At 33.2% G+C, this 19740-nt stretch overlaps 1 protein-coding gene across 4 annotated transcripts; it reads left to right on the top strand.

Annotated features, from left to right (window-relative positions):
• The first annotated feature begins 7849 nt into the window (after positions 1-7849).
• LOC115449703 (radial spoke head 10 homolog B) lies at positions 7850-15011 on the top strand. 4 transcript variants are annotated; one of them, XM_037441903.1, is made up of 9 exons: positions 7850-7977; positions 9410-9794; positions 10163-10221; positions 10327-10476; positions 10554-10784; positions 10856-10969; positions 12980-13955; positions 14035-14259; positions 14546-15000. In XM_037441903.1, exons 2-9 carry the CDS (start codon positions 9443-9445, stop codon positions 14845-14847), a joined length of 2409 nt encoding a protein of 802 aa, XP_037297800.1. In that variant the 5' UTR covers positions 7850-7977; positions 9410-9442; the 3' UTR covers positions 14848-15000. The 4 variants fall into 4 exon arrangements, with proteins under 4 accessions (XP_037297800.1, XP_037297803.1, XP_037297801.1 ...); XM_037441904.1 differs by lacking the exon at positions 7850-7977 and adding an exon at positions 8355-8792 and having other exon boundaries at positions 14546-15002; XM_037441906.1 differs by lacking the exons at positions 9410-9794; positions 10163-10221 and having other exon boundaries at positions 7937-7977; positions 14546-15001.
• The last annotated feature ends 4729 nt before the right edge of the window (positions 15012-19740 follow it).

The raw sequence follows: 19740 nt of genomic DNA, 5'->3' as shown, positions 1-19740 counted from the left end.
CAGACAAAAATTTTACTAATTGCATTTTTGGCATCAGTATCGATCCCTAATCACCCCCTAATAGTTATTTTGGAAATATATTTCATGTACAGAATTGACCTCTCTACAGATTTATTATAAGTATAGAAGATTAATAATTTCTTATGCAACCGTATATAAAATTAAACTATTTTATGCATTGTAGCGGTTTTTGAAGATTTTTTTGAAAAAAAAAAAAACATGTTTTTTGTTAGTTATAAAGTATACATCTTATGAACCTAATACAAATAGAATCATCAAAATCCTATTTGATTTTGAGAAGTTCCTCTCTGCATCTACGAAGTCCAAGGTCCTTTACCAATGAAATTCAAATAAGGTCATTCCGAAGCTATACTTAATCAAACGCAAAAAAAATAACACTAAAACCCAAAAAATAATTTAACATAACAAGTATACTTATATACTGGTTACCAGTCCTAATGTCACTGACTAATGAAACATTTTCTTTATATTAAACACTAGCTTTTGCCCGCGGCTCCGCCCGCGTTACAAAGTTTTTCGGGCTAAAGTATTCCGTTATAAAAATCACGCTATATATTTTCCCGGGGGCCTATGTTCTTCCCAGGGTCTTAAACTGTCTTCATACCAAATTTCATCTTAATATGTTGCGTAGTTTTTGAGTTTAACACGTTCAGGCAGTCGGATGCAGCGGGGGACTTTGTTTTATAATATATTTTTGTAGAACTTTTAAGAGGAACAATCCCGTCATACATCATTGTTGCATAACTTTAACTGTTTACGCAGCGCACGCAACGGAAGCTCTCAAAACTAATAAATTTTCCCCGTTTTTGCAACATATTTCATTACTGCTTCGCTCCTATTGGTCATAGCTTGATGATATATAGCTTATAGCATTTCAAAAGCAAAGTGCTATCCAACACAAAAATATTTTTCAGTTCGATCTGATAGTTTCTGAGATTAGCCATTACTGCTCCGCTCCTAGTGGTCATAGCGTGACGATATATAGCCCATAGCACTCCACGAACAAAGATCTATCCACCACAAAAATATTTTTTCAGTTTGAACCGGTAGTTCCTGAGATTAGCCATTACTGCTCCGCTCCTATTGGTCATAGCGTGATGATATATAGCCTATAGAACTACACGATTAAAGAGCTATCCAACACAAAAAGTTTTTTTCAGTTCGAACCTGTAGTTCCTGAGATTAGCCATTACTGCTCCGCTCCTATTGGTCATAGCGTGATGATATATATATGGATAGCCCTTTATTTGTGAAGCGCTATAGGCTATATATCATCACGCTATGACGAATAGGAGCGGACCAGTAATGGCTAATCTCAGGAACTACCGGTTTCAACTAAAAAATCTTTTTGTGTTGGATAGCCCTTTGTTCCTGGAGTGTTATAGGCTATATATCATCACGCTATTACAAATAGGAGCGGAGTAGTAATGATACATGTTGCAAAAACGGGGAAAAATTATTAGTTTTGAGAGCTTCCGTTGCGTGCGCTGCGGAAATGGTTAAAGTTATGCAACAATGATGTATGACGGGATTATTCTTCTTAAAAGTTCTAAAAAATATATTATAAAATAAAGTCCCCCACTGCATCTGTCTGCCTGAACGTGTTAAACTCAAAGACTACCCAACGTATTAAGATGAAATTTGGTATGGAGACAGTTTGAGACCCTGGGAAGAACATAGGCTCCCGGGAAACTACTACTTTTATAACAGAAAACTTTAGCCTGAAAAACTTTATAACGCGGGCGGAGCCGCGGGCAAAAGCTAGTGTATTATAAACTGAATGTCACAGGCTTGAGCTATTTCTCATATTTGTGACCTATAATAGATCTTTGTTGCTTCTTTGTAAAGTTTTCTAAACTGTGAACAGTGGTCTTGGTTACATGTTATTAATGCAGTATGTACAATGTAGTACATGTGTAATTTTACTCTATACTTATTTAATGTGTAACTGTTTTCCGTTCCTCTTGAATAAAAAAAAATATATACGACTATCGCGCAGAAGTGTTACGCCTTTGCCTAACCCTGAAAGGGGGAAAAGGGGTTATGCTATATTTATAAGTATGTAAAAAGTAAACACGACCAAACCCGATACAAAAACATAACTAAAAACGTCACAAGAAAGCAAATATTTATTATTAAAGACATACTTAATTATTCTATTTAGTTCTTTAAGTTTTAAAACCAAACTACCGAAACGATTTTGGGAAAAAATATGGGACCAATCTGGAAGTATATTCTTTCTCCGGATTCTTTCAAATAAAAAAAGAATTTTGCAAATCGGTCCAGACTCAGAACAAGAACAAGCATAGAAGGAATCTAAATTACCCTCATATACTTATCCTATTTTTTCAAATAGGCCAAAACCGTTGAAAAGAACGAGACAAATATTATGTTGCTAAGGTCGGCTTGCGTACACTTTAAAATAACCAAATGGTTACCTTTGGTCCTCTTTATGATGCCGAATTAAAAAAGCAAATAAAATGTCAAATGTTCTAACTTGCCAATCCCAAACAATGTCACAAACGCGACCACAAAATTTAGTTATGTTATACTTCAACGCGTGCTTTTCAAAAGTGGCTACATGTTTTGTAATATTTTTGTTGTTAATTTTAATAAATACACAGTGATAAAGCGGTACAATATAGCCCTAGGAACAAGCAATGGCCTGCGTTATTGTGGGGTGTAAATCTCATTCTTCTCGTAAAGAAAATGAAACTGAAATCATCAGCTTCCATCGGTGAGTAAACAAAAATCGAATATATTTGCTTAAACCCTGTATATAAGTGCAAAAAGTGTTATTAATTATACTTTATTATGCTGTAGTCATATTATAATCTGCTGTTGGCCATTCGATCCAGTCATTATTAAGTATTTTTCATTTTAACCAATTTACGTAGTCGTGATCAATAGTGTTGTGCTGCATATTCTGTCGATAACATAGATGTTAGTATATTGTAGTTTACTATTTTGCATAAATTGCCTTTTACTTTCAATGTATGGTGGTGTAGTGGTAAAAGCCACTTGGAAACCGTGCGCGAAGGCTGGGGTCGAGGAAACTATCTGATTTTCATAGTGTGTTTCATACAATGTTGTTGAATGGGTACATTTATATTTGTTTAGGGTAACATTTGTTAATATGTAATTTAATTTGTTTTTGTGGCAACACGCCTCCACTTCCTTCTTCCTGTCACGGGCTGCCGGCGAGCAGCCACAATAATGTAGTTCTTTAAATTTATGTTTAAGATATCAAATTAAATAACAGTGATCCGTCATAGTGGTTTTATTAACATGGTAGCAGAGCGTGGTTGCCTGCAAATACAAAGAAGAAAAGAAGATATTTTCGCAAATAAAGTGGAAACGTGCTATATATGCAATAAGCAAAATGGCGTTTACTGAATGCAATGACGCAGTTATTCCAATATTCGACGGATCGGATTATAGTAGCTGGAAAATACGTATACTTAAGTTTTTGGAGTTTAAGAAGTGTAAAGAAGCTGCCATACGAATCAAAAATGATTCGGATGATGTTGCAAAGTGGGAAGAGATGGATATCCAGGCAACGAACTACATTTATAGTGCAATAAGCAACAAGCAACTCGAATATATATGCGACTTAGATTCCGCATGCAAAATATTGGCAAAATTTGATGAAATGTACCTGCAGAAATCATCGGCACTACAGATTATATGTCGCAACAATGTAGAAGCAATAAAATTATCGAACTATTCGCAAGTAAGTGTATTTTTGACGACTTTGAGAAATCAATAAATCAGTTAAAACAAGCCGGCGCGACGGTAAGTGAACAAGAAAAATTAAATTATATGTTAAAGGCCTTACCTCGTAATTACAGTCATATTGGAGATCTAATAGACGTTTTACCAGAAAAAGACAGAACTGTAGATTATTTGAAAAGTAAAATTATGTTAAAATCATTGGATAAAGAACCTGAAAAATGTAATGAACCATCACGCGACAACTCAAATGTTTTTAAAGCTCACACTAGTAGTTCTGCATCACCTAATAAAAACTTTAAATGTTTTACCTGTGGAAAACCTGGCCACATGCAAAGAGATTGTCGACACAGAAATGTTAACAGTGGTAGAGGAAATGGATTTATTAGATTTAATAATAATCGTGGACATCAACGTGGATCATATTATAATTCAAGAAATATTAGAGGAAGAACTTATAATAATAAATCCAGTAATGAGAGTGGTGGTAATAATTTCCTTGCAACTATTGAGAATAATAATGTTTCAACTTCAAGTAAAATATATAATATTGAGCAGTCTGGCCACTTAACTTGGTTATTAGATAGTGGTTGTACAGATCATATAATTAATACTGATGAGTACTATCATTCATGTGAAATATTACAACAACCTATTAAAGTAAAAGTTGGTGATGGAAGAATATTAGAAGCTACAAAGGTCGGAAATATACAAACTTATTTTATGGTCTATGGAAAAAGTCTGAAGTTGTTTTGAACAATGTTTTCTATGTCAAAGAGATGAAAGCAAATTTATTGAGCTATTCAAAGATTACAGACAATCATAAAATTGTTTCCAGGGGACGACAATCAAAAAATATATAACGTCTATGGAACTATTATAGCTATAGCAGTGAAAGAAGATAGACTGTATAAATTAAAAGGTTATATAAATGCAAGTACATTACATGCTAATTTAGTGAAGAAATCAAGTATGACAGTGAAGGAGAAATTACATAGGATGCTTGGTCATATAAACTTTAACAATTTGAATACTATGTGTACAAGTGAATTATTGAAAGGATTACCAAAGGAGATTGAATGTAAGTACATGAAATGTGCTATATGTATTGAAAATAAAATGCATAACTTGCCATTTAAAAATAATAGAAAACGAGCACAGGATATATTAGAAATTGTACACACAGATTTAAATGGGCCACACAGAACTACAGGTTTTAATGGTGAAAAATATTTCTTAAGTTTTATAGATGACTATAGTAAGTTGGCAAAAGTTTATTGTATTCCGTCAAAAGATAAAGTATATAATTGTTTAATGCAGTATGTTAATGAGATACAAAATTTAACTGGGAAAAATATTAAAGAATTGAGATGTGATAATGGAAAGGAATACATTAATAAAAGAGTGTTTGACTTTGCAAGATCAAAGGGAATAATGATTAAATCTTGTCCGCCATATGTGCATGAATTAAATGGCACAGCAGAGAGGTTCAATAGATCAATAATGGATATGTCAAGATGTCTTTTGGCAGAGGCAAAAGTGCATAAAAGATTTTGGCCTGAAGTGGTTATGGCCGCAGCTTATTTAAAGAATAGAACATTAACAAATGGCACTATAGAAAGGAAGACGCCTTATGAGATATTTTTCAAACAAAGGCCAAGCATTGAAAATTTAAGGATATATGGAAGTAAAGTATTTGTTAGAACACCAGAGGAAAAGAGAAAATGTAAATGGGACAGGAAAGCCGAGCTTGGCATACTAATGGGCTATACAGATGTTGGATATAGAGTATTAATAAACAATAGAATAGTTGTAGCAAGACATTGTGATATAATTGAAGATGATGTAATGTGTATTGGTCTCGATGATAATAGAGAAGAGAAAAATGATAAAAGTAATAGCCAGCCGAATAAATTGGAAGAGAAAATTATAGAAGAGAAGAAAGAGACTAATGCAGAAGAAAATAATGAGAAAATTAATGAAGATTTGAATGCTGAAACAAATGAAAGTTATGATGATAATAAAGTAATTGAAACAAGAAATCGGCGTAAAATCAAGCCACCAACTCGGTTTGATGAAGAATTTGGTTATTATTGTATAACTGTTAACTATTGTGATGCTATGATTCCAGATAATTTTCAGGAGGCAATAACTAGCGATGAAGCAAAAGAATGGACTGAGGCTATGAATCGTGAGATGAACAGTTTGGCAAAAATGAGACCTGGAGACTTGTAAGTAAACCAGCAGACAAACAGCCTTTAGATGTGAAATGGATATACAGAAAGAAAGCCGAAAATAAATTTAAAGCTAGGTTAGTAGTAAGAGGTTTTCAACAAAAAGATTTTATTGATGATATATATTCACCCGTTGCTAAAATGCAAACTTTAAAATTGTTATTGTCTTATTGTTGTCAAAATAATCTTAATATACATCAGATGGATGTTGAAACTGCTTTTTTAAATGGTAAAATTTTATCTGAAGTTTATGTAAAGCAGCCAATTGGTTATGATGATGGCACTGATAGAGTTTATAAATTAAATAAAACATTATATGGTTTAAAAGAAAGCCCTCGGGCTTGGTATGAATGTGTCAATAAGTTTTTAACTAGTCTTGGATTTCAGAGAAGTAAATATGACTTTTGTTTATATTTTAAATTGGATACTAATGTGAGTGTATACATTTTGTTATATGTTGATGATTTGTTAATATGTTGTAAAGATGAAAAGGTAATGAGTAATATTAAAAACAAACTGTTAAGTAAATTTACTATGAAGGATATGGGTAAAGTTAAAGAATACATTGGAATACATATTGATTATGATTATAAAAAGAATAAGACCATGACACTGAGTCAGGAATCATATATAGAATCATTAGCTAAGCGTTATAATATAATAAATACAAAGTTATATACTACACCAATGGAAGTAAATCTTAAACTAGAAAACTGTAATATAAATGAGAATGTAAAATATAGAAATTTAATTGGAGCACTTTTATATATTAGTTCAGGTACAAGACCAGATATATCGTTCAGTGTTAATTATTTGAGTAGATTCCAAAATTGCTATAATGAGACACATTTTAAATATGCTTTGCGAGTACTTAAATATCTTTACTTAACAAAACATATAAAATTAATTTATAACATGAATATAAATTCTGATATGTTAGATTGTTATGTAGATGCAGATTTTGCAGGAGATATTGTCAGTAGGAAATCAACAACAGGATTTGTAATTAGACTGTTTGGGAATGTAATATTTTGGAAATCAAAGAAACAAAATTGTGTAACAAAGTCATCTACATTTGCTGAATACATTGGGCGCTGTCAGAAGCTGTTACTGAAATTAAATTTATAGTTTGTTTAATTAATGAGATTTGTCAGAAAGATTGTAAACCTGTAAAAATATATGAAGATAATATTGGAGCTCAAATTATTGCTAAATACGGAAATTTCACAAAAAAATTCAAAACATATTGAAGTTCATTATCATTTTGTTCATGAAAGTGTTAAAATTGGTTTAATTGATGTTATAAAAATTGCATCTGATCAAAATATAGCTGACATTTTAACAAAACCATTGGGAAGTAATAAATTTAATAAATTTAGAGATATGTTAAAGTTGTTGTAAAAGTAATTTATCTTTCAGATGGATATTATGTTGAGATAAATATTGGTTTAAATTGTTTAATTAAAAGATGATAATTGTAATATAAAAAAAAAAAAAAAAAAAAAAAATAAGTTACAATTAATATGTTATACTGAAGGTAATGTTTATAGAGCTATTGTCTTGATATGAGTAGTGTATGATATGATTTAGTTAAAATATAAATGTAAGGAGGCATGTTGAATGGGTACATTTATATTTGTTTAGGGTAACATTTGTTAATATGTAATTTAATTTGTTTTTGTGGCAACACGCCTCCACTTCCTTCTTCCTGTCACGGGCTGCCGGCGAGCAGCCACAATAATGTAGTTCTTTAAATTTATGTTTAAGATATCAAATTAAATAACAGTGATCCGTCATAGTGGTTTTATTAACAAATGTGTTTCATTGCAGATTCGCCACAGATGATGCTATGAGGCAAAAATGGATCGTTTCCATAGCTCGTCCCAATTGGCATTGGAAAAAAACAGCACCGTGTTTGCTCTAAGCATTTCGACAAAGTTTTATTAACATTGAAATAAGTTATCAAACATATGTGACATGAATGATACCGGTTTGTTTTAATTTTACTGTCCCATTTTAGTAGCTTTTGTCAAATCACACCTCTTGGGTATCTTTTAATCCCTAAGAACAGAAGGCGTACTGGCTTTCTCCTAGACGAAATTCCGGCCGATTTCTTGTTTGATACTTACAGCGGTTTCCATTCCTTCCGAAATTTCTAACATTTTCTTAATTTAATAATCTAAATGCTAAACCATTTTTGTGTGAATGATATTGGTATGTTGTAGTGATGTTTTGGTACTTGAATACCAAATCAGGGTTTTGATATCTTTTTTAGCCTCTATCTAAAATAGCAATTTGCAACGGTTTGTAGTTGACTGACCGAAAAGTGTTTATTTTAGCAGGTCTGTGAATTTACCATAGCCGATAGACAAAGCATCTATCGATATCGATAAGATGTCAGAAGGGATCGCAACACAATTAAATTTCTTGCTGTCTAAGACAGAGTACGCTCAAATGTCATAGTGTTACTTCTATGCTTGTCATTGTTCTGAGGGTCCAGACATGACCGAGTTCTGAGGAAACTAACATAAAAAATACACGTCAAATTGATAACCTCCTTCTTTTTTGAAAAAACATCTCGATGATTACATCACTATGGATTGCATACTCTTTGTTCACAGTAGACACTTACGTAGTATATTACAAAGAGAATTATAATATATATATATGGAAAGTATATTACTTACCATTCTCTTTGTTAGTTACTCTATGATAATTGACGACATTATAATAATTATTGACAAACCTATTACATATATTTTATCATTAATTTATTTTTTCGTGTCTCTTTTACTACAATTTATTGTAAGTATCTTAATTTTAAAGGAAAGGAATAACATAAACACATATTTTTTTAAATCTTTCAATGTTAGGGATATTTTGGAGAGATACTTCCAAAACGACTAACATCCATTTTCAATGAACGATTCCAATCTCAATCTTCAAACCGATTCCGAGCATAAATCCCAATCAAAATAACTTATTTGTAAACATGTCAATAAAAGCTTTGTTCTGATTGGTCCATTTTAAAGATAGATAAAAAGCGATTGGGATCGTTCATTCAAAATGGCTATAAGTCGAGAAATTTCTCCAGTTGATGGTAGGTACCTAGTTGCACGTATTTAGATAAGGAAAATGTGGTTTTTATAATATGCGCGGCTATTTACTAGTCAGTAACCGACTGATAAACTAACCAGCTTTTACGCGCGGCTCCTCCTGTATGAAATAGTTTTTCTAGCATAAAAGTCGTAACTTCTAGTAGTCCAGGATCAAAATTAGCCTATTTTCGTCTCAGAGTCTCAAACTATCTCTATACCATATCTTTGAAATCAGTTCAATGGCAATGAAAGCGTAACAGACAAAGAATTACTTTCATATTTATAAGTACTTATACAATTATGGAAGAACTCTTATCTTTCCAGATTCGCTGGATAAGTTATTAGTTTTACACAAAAATGTATTATGTCGATCTGCAAAAAACTGTTACTCGTCGTGAGAGCTCGTTGATTGCATCGAAAAAGTATCTCTCGACTGAAGATCGAACTGATTACGATTTCATGTCTACTGCACGAGGACAATCTACTGCTCGACTAACCAGTGACTCTGCTAGTTCTGTAGTAGGAACTCGACCCAAAGGTTCAGTGGAAAATGAATTAGTCACTATGCTTTTTGAATCTATGCTCGATAGTATTGTTGAATCGTGGGAAGTAATAGTACAACAAAAACCTGAGGGAAGTACACCAAATATGGAATTTGGAAAAACTGTTAGCGAATTAACAATTATGAGCAAAAAGAAAAAATCGATTGGTTAGTATTTTATTCGTATAATATGAAACATGTTGACGGTGACAAAGAGTTTATGTTTATCAGCAAAAAAAATAATACACAAGAGAATTAACCAAGCGATATCTTTTCTATATCATTGCTGAAATAAGTACATATTATAATAGGTATCTACCTAGTCTTAGGTACTTATTATACCAAATGGTAGTAAACTAGATATTTTGTGTTCATATCTTATCGCGATACATCTACGATGACTATTCATTCTTAATCGTTGGATGGATACTACTACTAGTTAGTACCTATCTCTAGAAAAATATAATAAATACTTACACTTTAAACCTATTACTGTAATATCACTGTAAATTTTTTGTACTTATCTATATTCACAGCCAAATCTTCTAAAACAAAGAGAAGTCGGTCCAAATTAGATATGAATGAAACAGGACAGGTATAAAAAAATAGATTACATATCTTTTGATGATTTAGTTTTATAACTATTGTAAATTAAAATATTAACCTATTATAATAACACACTTATCTTAATATTCTGTAGCCAGACTCATTACACCAGGTGTGGTGGTCGTCACCTGATGAACGAGCTATAATCAAGTTTCGTAACGGAAATATTTATGAAGGAAACATTTCGATGAAGTGTATGCATGGCGAGGGTCGATTTCAATGGGCCGATGGAACAATATATTTGGTTCGTTCATGTCACTACATTGTAATGCTTTATATACATTGGAACTCCTCAAAAATAAATATTATGCTGTGTTTTAGGGCCAGTTCAAAGATAATGAGATGCATGGAAAAGGCCTCATACAATGGAAGGATGATACGTGGTACGAAGGAGACTTTCTTGCTAATCTTCGCCACGGTAGAGGGCTCTATGTGGATTCACGTAATCAAAGGTCCTACGCCGGTGGGTGGCACTGCGGCACTAAACATGGCGAGGGAGTCATATTTTACTCAGAATCATTTAAAAACTCATATGACGGGCAGTGGGTTAACGTGTGTATATACTTTAACCTGTTATTATGATATTAAGCTGATTCTTTATTAATTTTAATTAAATATTTTAGAATGTTCGTCATGGTTACGGCTCACGAGAATATTGTTCTATAAGCGGGTACAAAGGTAAATGGGATACATACGTACGAGACGGTAAAGGGCTCATGATCTGGCCAAATCATGATGTATGTTGTTTTTTGTTACATATTACTTCACCCCAAGCCTCATCCAGATATCTAATCAGATTTAATTGTTTAATAGATTAGGTCTAGCAAGTGATAACCAATAATTCAAAATTCCAAAGTTGCAATACTTTTAACTACCGTACTACACTCCTTAAACAGCACGGATACTTTTTTTATGTTTTTCGGAGAAAGTGATCTATCACTACCACTCAGCCTCCACAGCAGTCGACTAGATGGTTGTGTTATGTTCGCTGGCCTTACGACCCGGTGTTGAGCCGCCAGAAAAGAAAACATCAGGCGAAATCAGGCTGAGCCCCTAACACTATAGACACCGTATATTCGAAAATACCAACTTAAACTTGGCGATTGTCATCTTCGGAGCATTAGAGACATCGCGAGCTTCCTCTGACGGAAGATCCAGTTCCCATCTGTAACCGCCTACGCCTACGCGGCGCCGTCTAGTCGTCCGCCACAGAAGCTGCCGTGCACTGGAGAGTGTGGAGGACAGCGCGAGGCTTACTAGCCATGCTGTCGTACATCCCGGGGGTCTCAAATTCAAAACTATCCAATCGTGCACCAACCAGTTTCTCATGTACACCACCAACAAAGGCCGTTACCGCGTACCTCTACATTTTGATAAATTATAAAATAAATTTACATGTGATTATTACTTAAATAATTTAATGCAACATTGGTTTGTTTGTTTTGTTTTGCATACATACATGTAACAGGCGATCAAACCCCTGCAGCCCGCCCGTGATTTCCCGATAGCCTCTTTAAGTCGCTTCTTACGACAGCCTGGGGATACCGTATTGGAATCCTCAATCGATAAAGCGGGAGACGCCGGTAAAACCTTCGGCACTCTGCTTCTGCGAGAGAGCCACCTCGCAGAAGTTGGCCACCGCACGTCAGGACCTCTGGCTGCCGATGATGGAATCGATCACGGCCGGCAGCGAGGTCTCCTTCGACGAGTGCTTTAAGAATGTTGCGCTCCCATTCCTAGGCTGGACAAACCTCCAATGTATGTTGGGCCGTATCTATGCAGTGGGCAGTTGTCACAGTCGTTACACGCTACCGACACCTCGCATACTATCCGACACAAGTACTCGCCGAAGTCACCATGCCGGTGAGTACCTGCACCAGGCGAAACGTTACTGCATCATGGCGCCTGTCCGGCCATTCGGCAAAGACGGGACTCACTGCTGCGACGATCCTTAGCCAAGCTGACGGGGCCTCCAGCAACGGCGAATCGACGAAACGAGGCCCTATTGGATTCCACCTTTCTCGGGGCCGGACGCTAAACACGACTGAATGCCTCCTCCTGCCAGTCTTAATAAACCAGTTAATAAATGGCCTATGTGTTATTTTGTGTTGATTACCTTATTCTTGGTATTTTTTTAAGTAGGTAGATAGATAGATGGAACCCCCAAAATATAAAGAATAATGATGTTTTTATTTTGCCACTAGCTGACTCGGCGAACAGTCGAATCATTAGTTTAAAAAAAAAACATTATACTTATTCTGCTATTCGGGACACCGGGTCAGTTACTAAGATAAAAAAAGGGAAAAGAAAGTTGATAAGTCAACAATTAAGTACATTATGTCAAAAAATAAAAATTATAAAACACTTAAAATTCTTTCCATCGTTCCATCTAACATCACTCAATTGTTTTGCCTGCCCGGGACCCCTCCACTAACACTTAGACTTTATGGTATGGTATTAAAGTTCAAAATGACTTAAGTATTATTACGAATCTTTTGTAAGGAAATATAAAAAAGTGTTGTTTTTAGACTTTTTCCGGCAATTTTTTTAATTTTTCTCCGTACGAACCATCCTCGTACTTCAAGTAGTATTATAAAAAAGAATTAGCGCAATCGGTTCAGCTGCTCTCAAGATTTGGGCTTAGCAACACATTCAGCGATTCATTTTTATATTATAGAAGACAAGAAGGTATATTATTGTAGGCAATCAAAATATGCAACTAACTATTAATAATATGAAATTTACAGTTTTACAGAGGCGAATGGAAAAATGGAGTAATGTCTGGATACGGAATTTATATCTGGGATGCATACTATAACAACACAATGTCTTCGCCATCCATCAATGCGTATCGCGGCCTTTGGAGTAAAGGACAACGCAACGGATATGGAGTTTTAAATTTGGGTTTAGGGTTGGGGTCACATTACAAAGGAGATTTTAGGAATAATAAAAAACATGGAGCAGGGAAGTTTGTTACAAATAACGGGTTAATATTGCAAGACAAGAATTTATTCCACGATGATAATTTAGGTACGTTATTATCTGACGACAATGAAAATGGATCTGGAATGCAAGACGTTAAACGCTGTCACATTCAGGAGCCATTCACATTTGACATATGCGATGATACGGTTGGTCTTCTTTATCATATAGAATATGCTCTTAAAAACTTGGACAAAGAAGCCGAAGTAAGAGCAAATATTATAAATAATTATTTTGAAAATAACAAAGCATTTAGAACAACCGGCTTGACAAACATGCGCAAGGAAGAGCACTTAGAAGATACACCTTTACATTTTGAAGACTTAATATTATTCGAAGAAAGTTCTTTACGCAAATCACTCAGATGCTATGAAATCGATTTAAAAAACATTTATTACAAATATGCTACAATATGCAATATTGAAGAAATACATTTCACGCCAGTGCTCATACGCTTGCATTTATGGCAATTATATTACGATTGTAACATTCATGAAAAAGGTTTAACTCTGGTAGAGATAGACAGAATATTCCAACAAAATCCTGAATGGCTTGCGCGGACACCACACAATCCTTTTGAAACTATATACTTTTGGCAATTTTTACATAGTCTCATTTCTGTTGCTAGTAGATTGTATGCTAAGAAACATTTGCCAAAGAAGAGACCTGACACTATTTTAGCCAGTGCCTTCCGTTATTTTATGGAACATGATGTTTTGCCATGTGTTGGACGACGAAAGGGTAAATTTATTTTAGTTAAATGTAACCAATTGTAATGTTATCATGAAAGTTGTTTTAATGGATCCATATATCATTCCAGGTAGATTAGTTAATGGCTACGGATCTTTTGTGCCTTTGAAAGGGTGTTATGAACTCTATCGAAGCTTGGGAGAACCACACACAATCCGCATTTTCTTGTGCGCAGTTCGACAACCACCACACAATATTGAACAACCCCAAGGACAACTCGTTGAAGCATCTGATGATAATTTACCACTTGGGAAAAATGTATATATATTCGGCAATGAAATCACATTTGTGACAGGTGATTTCAATTATTGATTTTACATATGAATTTTGTTTTGAGAGCAGTACTTAGCAGTCACTAAGCCGGGGGATTTCAGAATCGCATTCGCGGGTTTCCCCCGGTGTTGACTTCGGGATCCGATGCAAAAAAAAAACTACATAAGTATCCTCAAATTGATGAGCGACCCTTCCAAATAATAATTTAGATGTATATATTTTTTATACTGTAGATATATGACAATATATAATAATGAATACATATCTATACATTTAATTGATATTTTAATTAATAAAACAAATTACAGATGAAAACACAAGTAAAGTATCAGAAGACGACTATGGTGACCGCAATATTCGTTTAAAATTATTCAATTTGGGCAATTTATCCAGCAAAACCATTATAAATATATTCAAAAAAATATTTCCACAGTTATGTAATGATGATAAAATTATGAATCTTAAGATTGAAATTTCATTTTTTGAATTCTTTGAGGCGTTTGTTGCATGTGTCGAAGAAAGTATTCAAGTGAAAGACGAAGAATTACGATGGCGAGAAAAGTTTACGGCCGATGAGATCGCTTCTTCTTTTGGTACGAAAATAAAATAAGTAGGTACCACTGTCGCACGACGCAATACTGTTATTTTTAATTATCTACTTACATGCCTACATTTTGGTTTTTATGAATATAACATTCATAATAGACTCGTATTTTACTGTTTTCGGAACCCCATGTAACCAATCCTTGATATTAAAATCTAGGTAGTAGGCTAGTTCTAAACCAGCTGCGTAAATTGGAGACCACGTAAATTATCAAACCATTTCGGATTTTTGTTCATTACTTAAATTTAAAATCTACTTATTTATTCTTTCAATGGATGAAATCACTGTGTGCACTCACACAGGGTTTAATTCCCAGGTAAGGTTACTAATCACAGCATGTTTGACACCGACATTCATCTAGGGTAGGTATATAGCTTCTATACGAGTATGAGTGAAGCGATGAATGAACTTCATATTTTTTATTTATTTATAAAAAATTTCAGATGTAATGACAGTTTGGAAATACATTGAATTATTTATGCGTAAAAATCAAGTAATAAGCGATGACATTTTTCGAAACGTCACATATCCTAAATTTTGTTCGATTCGTAATGTGTTACTAGATGAATTCTAACAAGTTCTGACTCCTAAATAGTGTCCGATAATACCAAAACAAAGAAAATACATATATACACTTTCAAGGGAAACAAGACGATATATAAATAACACGTCATAATATTTTTTTCTATTTTTACTATAAACGCCTAATCTACACATAGAATAATAATATGTAGAGCTCAGAACAAGCATAGAAGGAATCTAAATTACCCTCATAAACTTAAGGTCAGTCGGGGGAAGTGCGCCATAAAATTTTCATAGCTGGATTCAATGCAAAATAATTTCTTTTTGTGATGACTTAAGAATGTAATTTTATTAATTTAAGAATATTTGGTATTTTGTGATAACAACTTATAGCCATTCAAGGAAATCGGACCATAAATTAATAATATTTTTCTGAAAGTAAAAAAAAATGGTAGTAGGCGCACTTGCCTCAGGAAATGGGATAAGTGCGCCTGTGTAAAAAAACGCTAATATGAAACATTATAAAGAAAACACTCACTTTAGTCCATAGAGAAAGAAGTTTTACTCGCATTGCTCTTGGATAATTTTTAATCACTCAATATTATAACAAACTATGGCTGTCAAATCAAATTCGGGGTAAGTGCGCCATATATATGTAAATCAGGGCTTGAAAACATTTTAGATTTTTTTTTTATATATAATTTTTTGCTATGTTAGAGTTTTGTGTGCGGATATGTTGGAATAAAAAAATGGTAGCCCTAATATAAAATCCATTTTATTTCTAAAAACTAAAAAAACATACAAAAATGTAGGAATTAACAATTTTTAATGCGTTATAACTCAATCACTTAGAATTTGGCCTTATGACATTTGATATGTTTTAGCTGCATTATATCCAGATAACGTGCCTGATCGAACGGTTGCAACCTATTCACGTAAAGTTGCTCTAGACCAAAGTATTTCAGTTTTTCTTTTGTAAAAACGAATTAACTAATACGCCCTTTTATTTCAGTCGGCTCAAAACAAAATACCTTGAGTACAAAAAATTCTGCTGTTAAGTATAACATTTTAATAATAATAATTCATATTAGTAAAACATATTCTCAAAAACGGTTGGTTATATATGGATCAGGGGCAAGTGCGCCATACGACTATTAACTGTGGCGCACTACTCGACAATTTTTAAGGTTCATTTTTTCGCATTGCTAAAATATCCTTTATTTTAGTATATATAAATTTATTTCAGGCAGGAAGTTAAAATAAAAGGTTTAAACTATGTATTCACCTTACTGGTTTACAGAAATATGTTAAATATCTTGAAATATTTGATGTTATCTTTCACGGGGTCATCTCGGTTTACAGCTCTAAATGACACTTAAAATAAAATGGCGAATAAATCGTATTAAAATGAACATAGCCATTTATGTTTTTTAGTGGAACTGTATTTCAGTTAGTAGCATAGATGTAAAATTGCGGTAATTTTATAACATCAATAGTTCTCGATTTTTTTAGGGCAGGTGCACTTACCCCGTCGGCGCACTTGCCCCACCTGACCTTACTTATCCTATTTTTTACGATAAGTATATGTGGGTAATTTAGATGCCCATACGATGCCGAATTAAAAGCAAATAAAATGTCAAATGTTCCAACTTGCCAACCTCAAAACAATGCAGGGGTATGTCACTCTCAAACAGTCACTCTATTTGTTTTTGGTCTAACCTCAAATTAATTTTGTTGTAAGATACTTTCAGTTAGATGACACTGGAGAATAAGTTTTCAAAACACTAATCATGCCTTTTATCCCTATTTATAAAATAATTATGTACGTAATTAAATTAGATAAGTAAAAACATAAAAACAAATGTCAGAGGCTATTTTAATTAATTAAAAAAAATATGCATTACTGAAAATTCCGAACGAAATACTATAAAAAATTGACTGACACAATGACGGAGATTGTGGCAAGTCGTCTGACACAATTTCAAACGAGTTGCCACAATCTCTGATGATTGTTATTAAATGGTAAAATATTAAAGTTCTCTTTTGTTGTAACATGACAACTGAAGCTTAATTTAATTTTTCCATTTTATTAATACAATTATAAACAAAACAACGCATACTCTTTAAATTTTATTCTAGTTTCCAATAAATTACATATCTATTTTCTCATAAGCATGTTAAAATATTTATTGCATTAAGTGGCAATATCGCCTTGTTTCCGTAATTTGAATTCCGGTTGAAAATTTTCAAATTTCCCATTGCAGTTTGTGTGCGATAAGTTCGATTACGATTTCCTCAATAATGAAAGAACGTTGCTTATTCAAACGGACCACCGCTGCCTTCTTACTAATTCACCCCGGGCTTTGTTATTTGTTTTGCACGCGATAAGGAACTGATAAAATATTTGGACAAAATGTCTCATGTTATCTTGGTTGTGCGATTGATGGTAAATGACATTTATATTTTTATAAAAATAATATCGATAGTACTCATTAAAATCGTACATAATATTTACTTAGTCACCGCGATGGCGAAATCTGCGCATTTAAATAGTCTTTTTAAAATACGTGTGGGAATCTGCATACCTTAAAATTATGCGATATTCATTTTTGATTTTTAAACTATGAAAAATCTGTTGGTAGACAAGATTGTCGTTATTACGTCATCTTGGTTTAATATACTTATTTTGGTTTGACTATTGAATAAACAAATTTCAGAGCTGTATCTCTAATGGACTAATTCCTTGCATTTGTATTGTGTTATAAATACATGGCATCATTTATTATTTATTATATTTTAATAAATTATTGTATTATTTTTCAGGACCATTACATTATGTCCCTAAAGCAACTAGTTATAGGTGGAAATCCTGGCAGGACAAAAGGTTTCAAGTTTGAATTAAAGTTCTCGACAAAACTCTTAACTGAGGACAAGAATATACATAAAAAACTTGCGGTACACATATACATAAGCACTTTGAGAGCTGTTATAAATTATATATTGGTGCTTTATGTAGAACTCCATTTCCCACTTTGAATCTAGGTAAGATATTTTCCACATGTTGCGCCAAGAAATTTACAGGTGGAACTGATTCAGATACTTATATATTATATATCTCCTTAAAAGTGCTTAGACTAGATGTTGTACCCTTAGATATATCACACTGACGGCATACGATATATCACACTGATATATCAAATGCATAATGAATTCGCTGTAAATTCGCGGCGGGCGTGCAGCGAACAAGCCGTGGGTGCGTAGCGTTCACGCAGCGGGCTCACAGTTGGCTACGCATTTTAGACAGTTAGTAATAGAGTGAATTCAGATGAGGAAACATTTCTATTAGCTTTGTTAATTGGAAAAAGTAACTAAAAAAAGGGATATTGCCGTGGTTACATGCCACCGTATTAAAAAAAGTATGTAAGTTGGGACTAAAAGTACAGGTGACAGCACAACAGCAGCCTGAGTGCTTACTAATATAATTTTATTTAACTTTTTTATAATGTGTGTATAATATATGTGTGCTAAGCGAATTTGGCACACGGAAAAAGTTGCAATAATATAAGATAGGCTGGGTGCTGTTTATCCCCTGGATAGTATTTTAATTGTGAATCTGAGTATAAAATAGACAGTGCTATGCATCGATACTGTTATTTAGGTATTTTTCTAGCGGGAAGGGCTTTTAACGTGCGTGACACTACGAGAAAATCTTCTCTAAAGATCTCGGCTTTCACTTTTCTGTCCGTTCATGTCTCTCATATCGAATTATGTTACAGAACATTATACACCGGATATTCATTTCATGAAAACATGGATTTAATGGCCGAAAGAAGCACATATCTCACCGGTAATGCTATATACATATCTTACTTAAAGTCACAGATTACTTAGAGATTCTACGCTTCTTAAATTTATAAAAATGTTTACATAAACTTTTTAAAATTTAGGATGTTAATTTTGACAAATCACACTAATGATGAGGCTAAGGTATAATCGTTATTGAACGTATTCGATTATCGATTACCATTTTTATAAAACTTGATATCGATAGTTGCATAATTATTTGGTATGTTCAGATGATATAAATATTTTTTATTGAATTATCTATTTATTATTGGTAAGCCATTTCCATTTATGTTTTTTTTAAACCCTACACCACTTGCAGTTATCATTGTGTTAACTATTTAAATCGTGAAAACATTAGATATATTAATTATAGATTTTTTTACCAATAAATGTGATAAATTACAAACAACTCGAATATTTGCAAAAATAATATAATTAAATCTAAATGCAAATTTTTATATTATCGATTTATTTTATTTCAATGGCGATTTGCGATAGTCCGTGATTGTTCATTATGATAATGAGTGGCAC

The sequence above is a fragment of the Manduca sexta genome, chromosome 23 (genome assembly GCF_014839805.1).
Source record: "Manduca sexta isolate Smith_Timp_Sample1 chromosome 23, JHU_Msex_v1.0, whole genome shotgun sequence".
Taxonomy (NCBI): domain Eukaryota; kingdom Metazoa; phylum Arthropoda; class Insecta; order Lepidoptera; family Sphingidae; genus Manduca; species Manduca sexta.
Note: the sequence above shows the minus strand (reverse complement) of the source record. Positions and strands in the feature narration are given on the sequence as shown.

Excerpts from the sequence above, each read along its gene's own strand:
- LOC115449703 (XM_037441904.1), top strand. The coding sequence starts at position 9,443 with ATGTATTATGTCGATCTGCAAAAAACTGTTACTCGTCGTGAGAGCTCG. Across the intron at positions 10,222-10,326 it reads ATATGAATGAAACAGGACAG|CCAGACTCATTACACCAGGT; the intron begins GTATAAAAAAAT and ends AATATTCTGTAG. Across the intron at positions 10,785-10,855 it reads ATGACGGGCAGTGGGTTAAC|AATGTTCGTCATGGTTACGG; the intron begins GTGTGTATATAC and ends TAAATATTTTAG.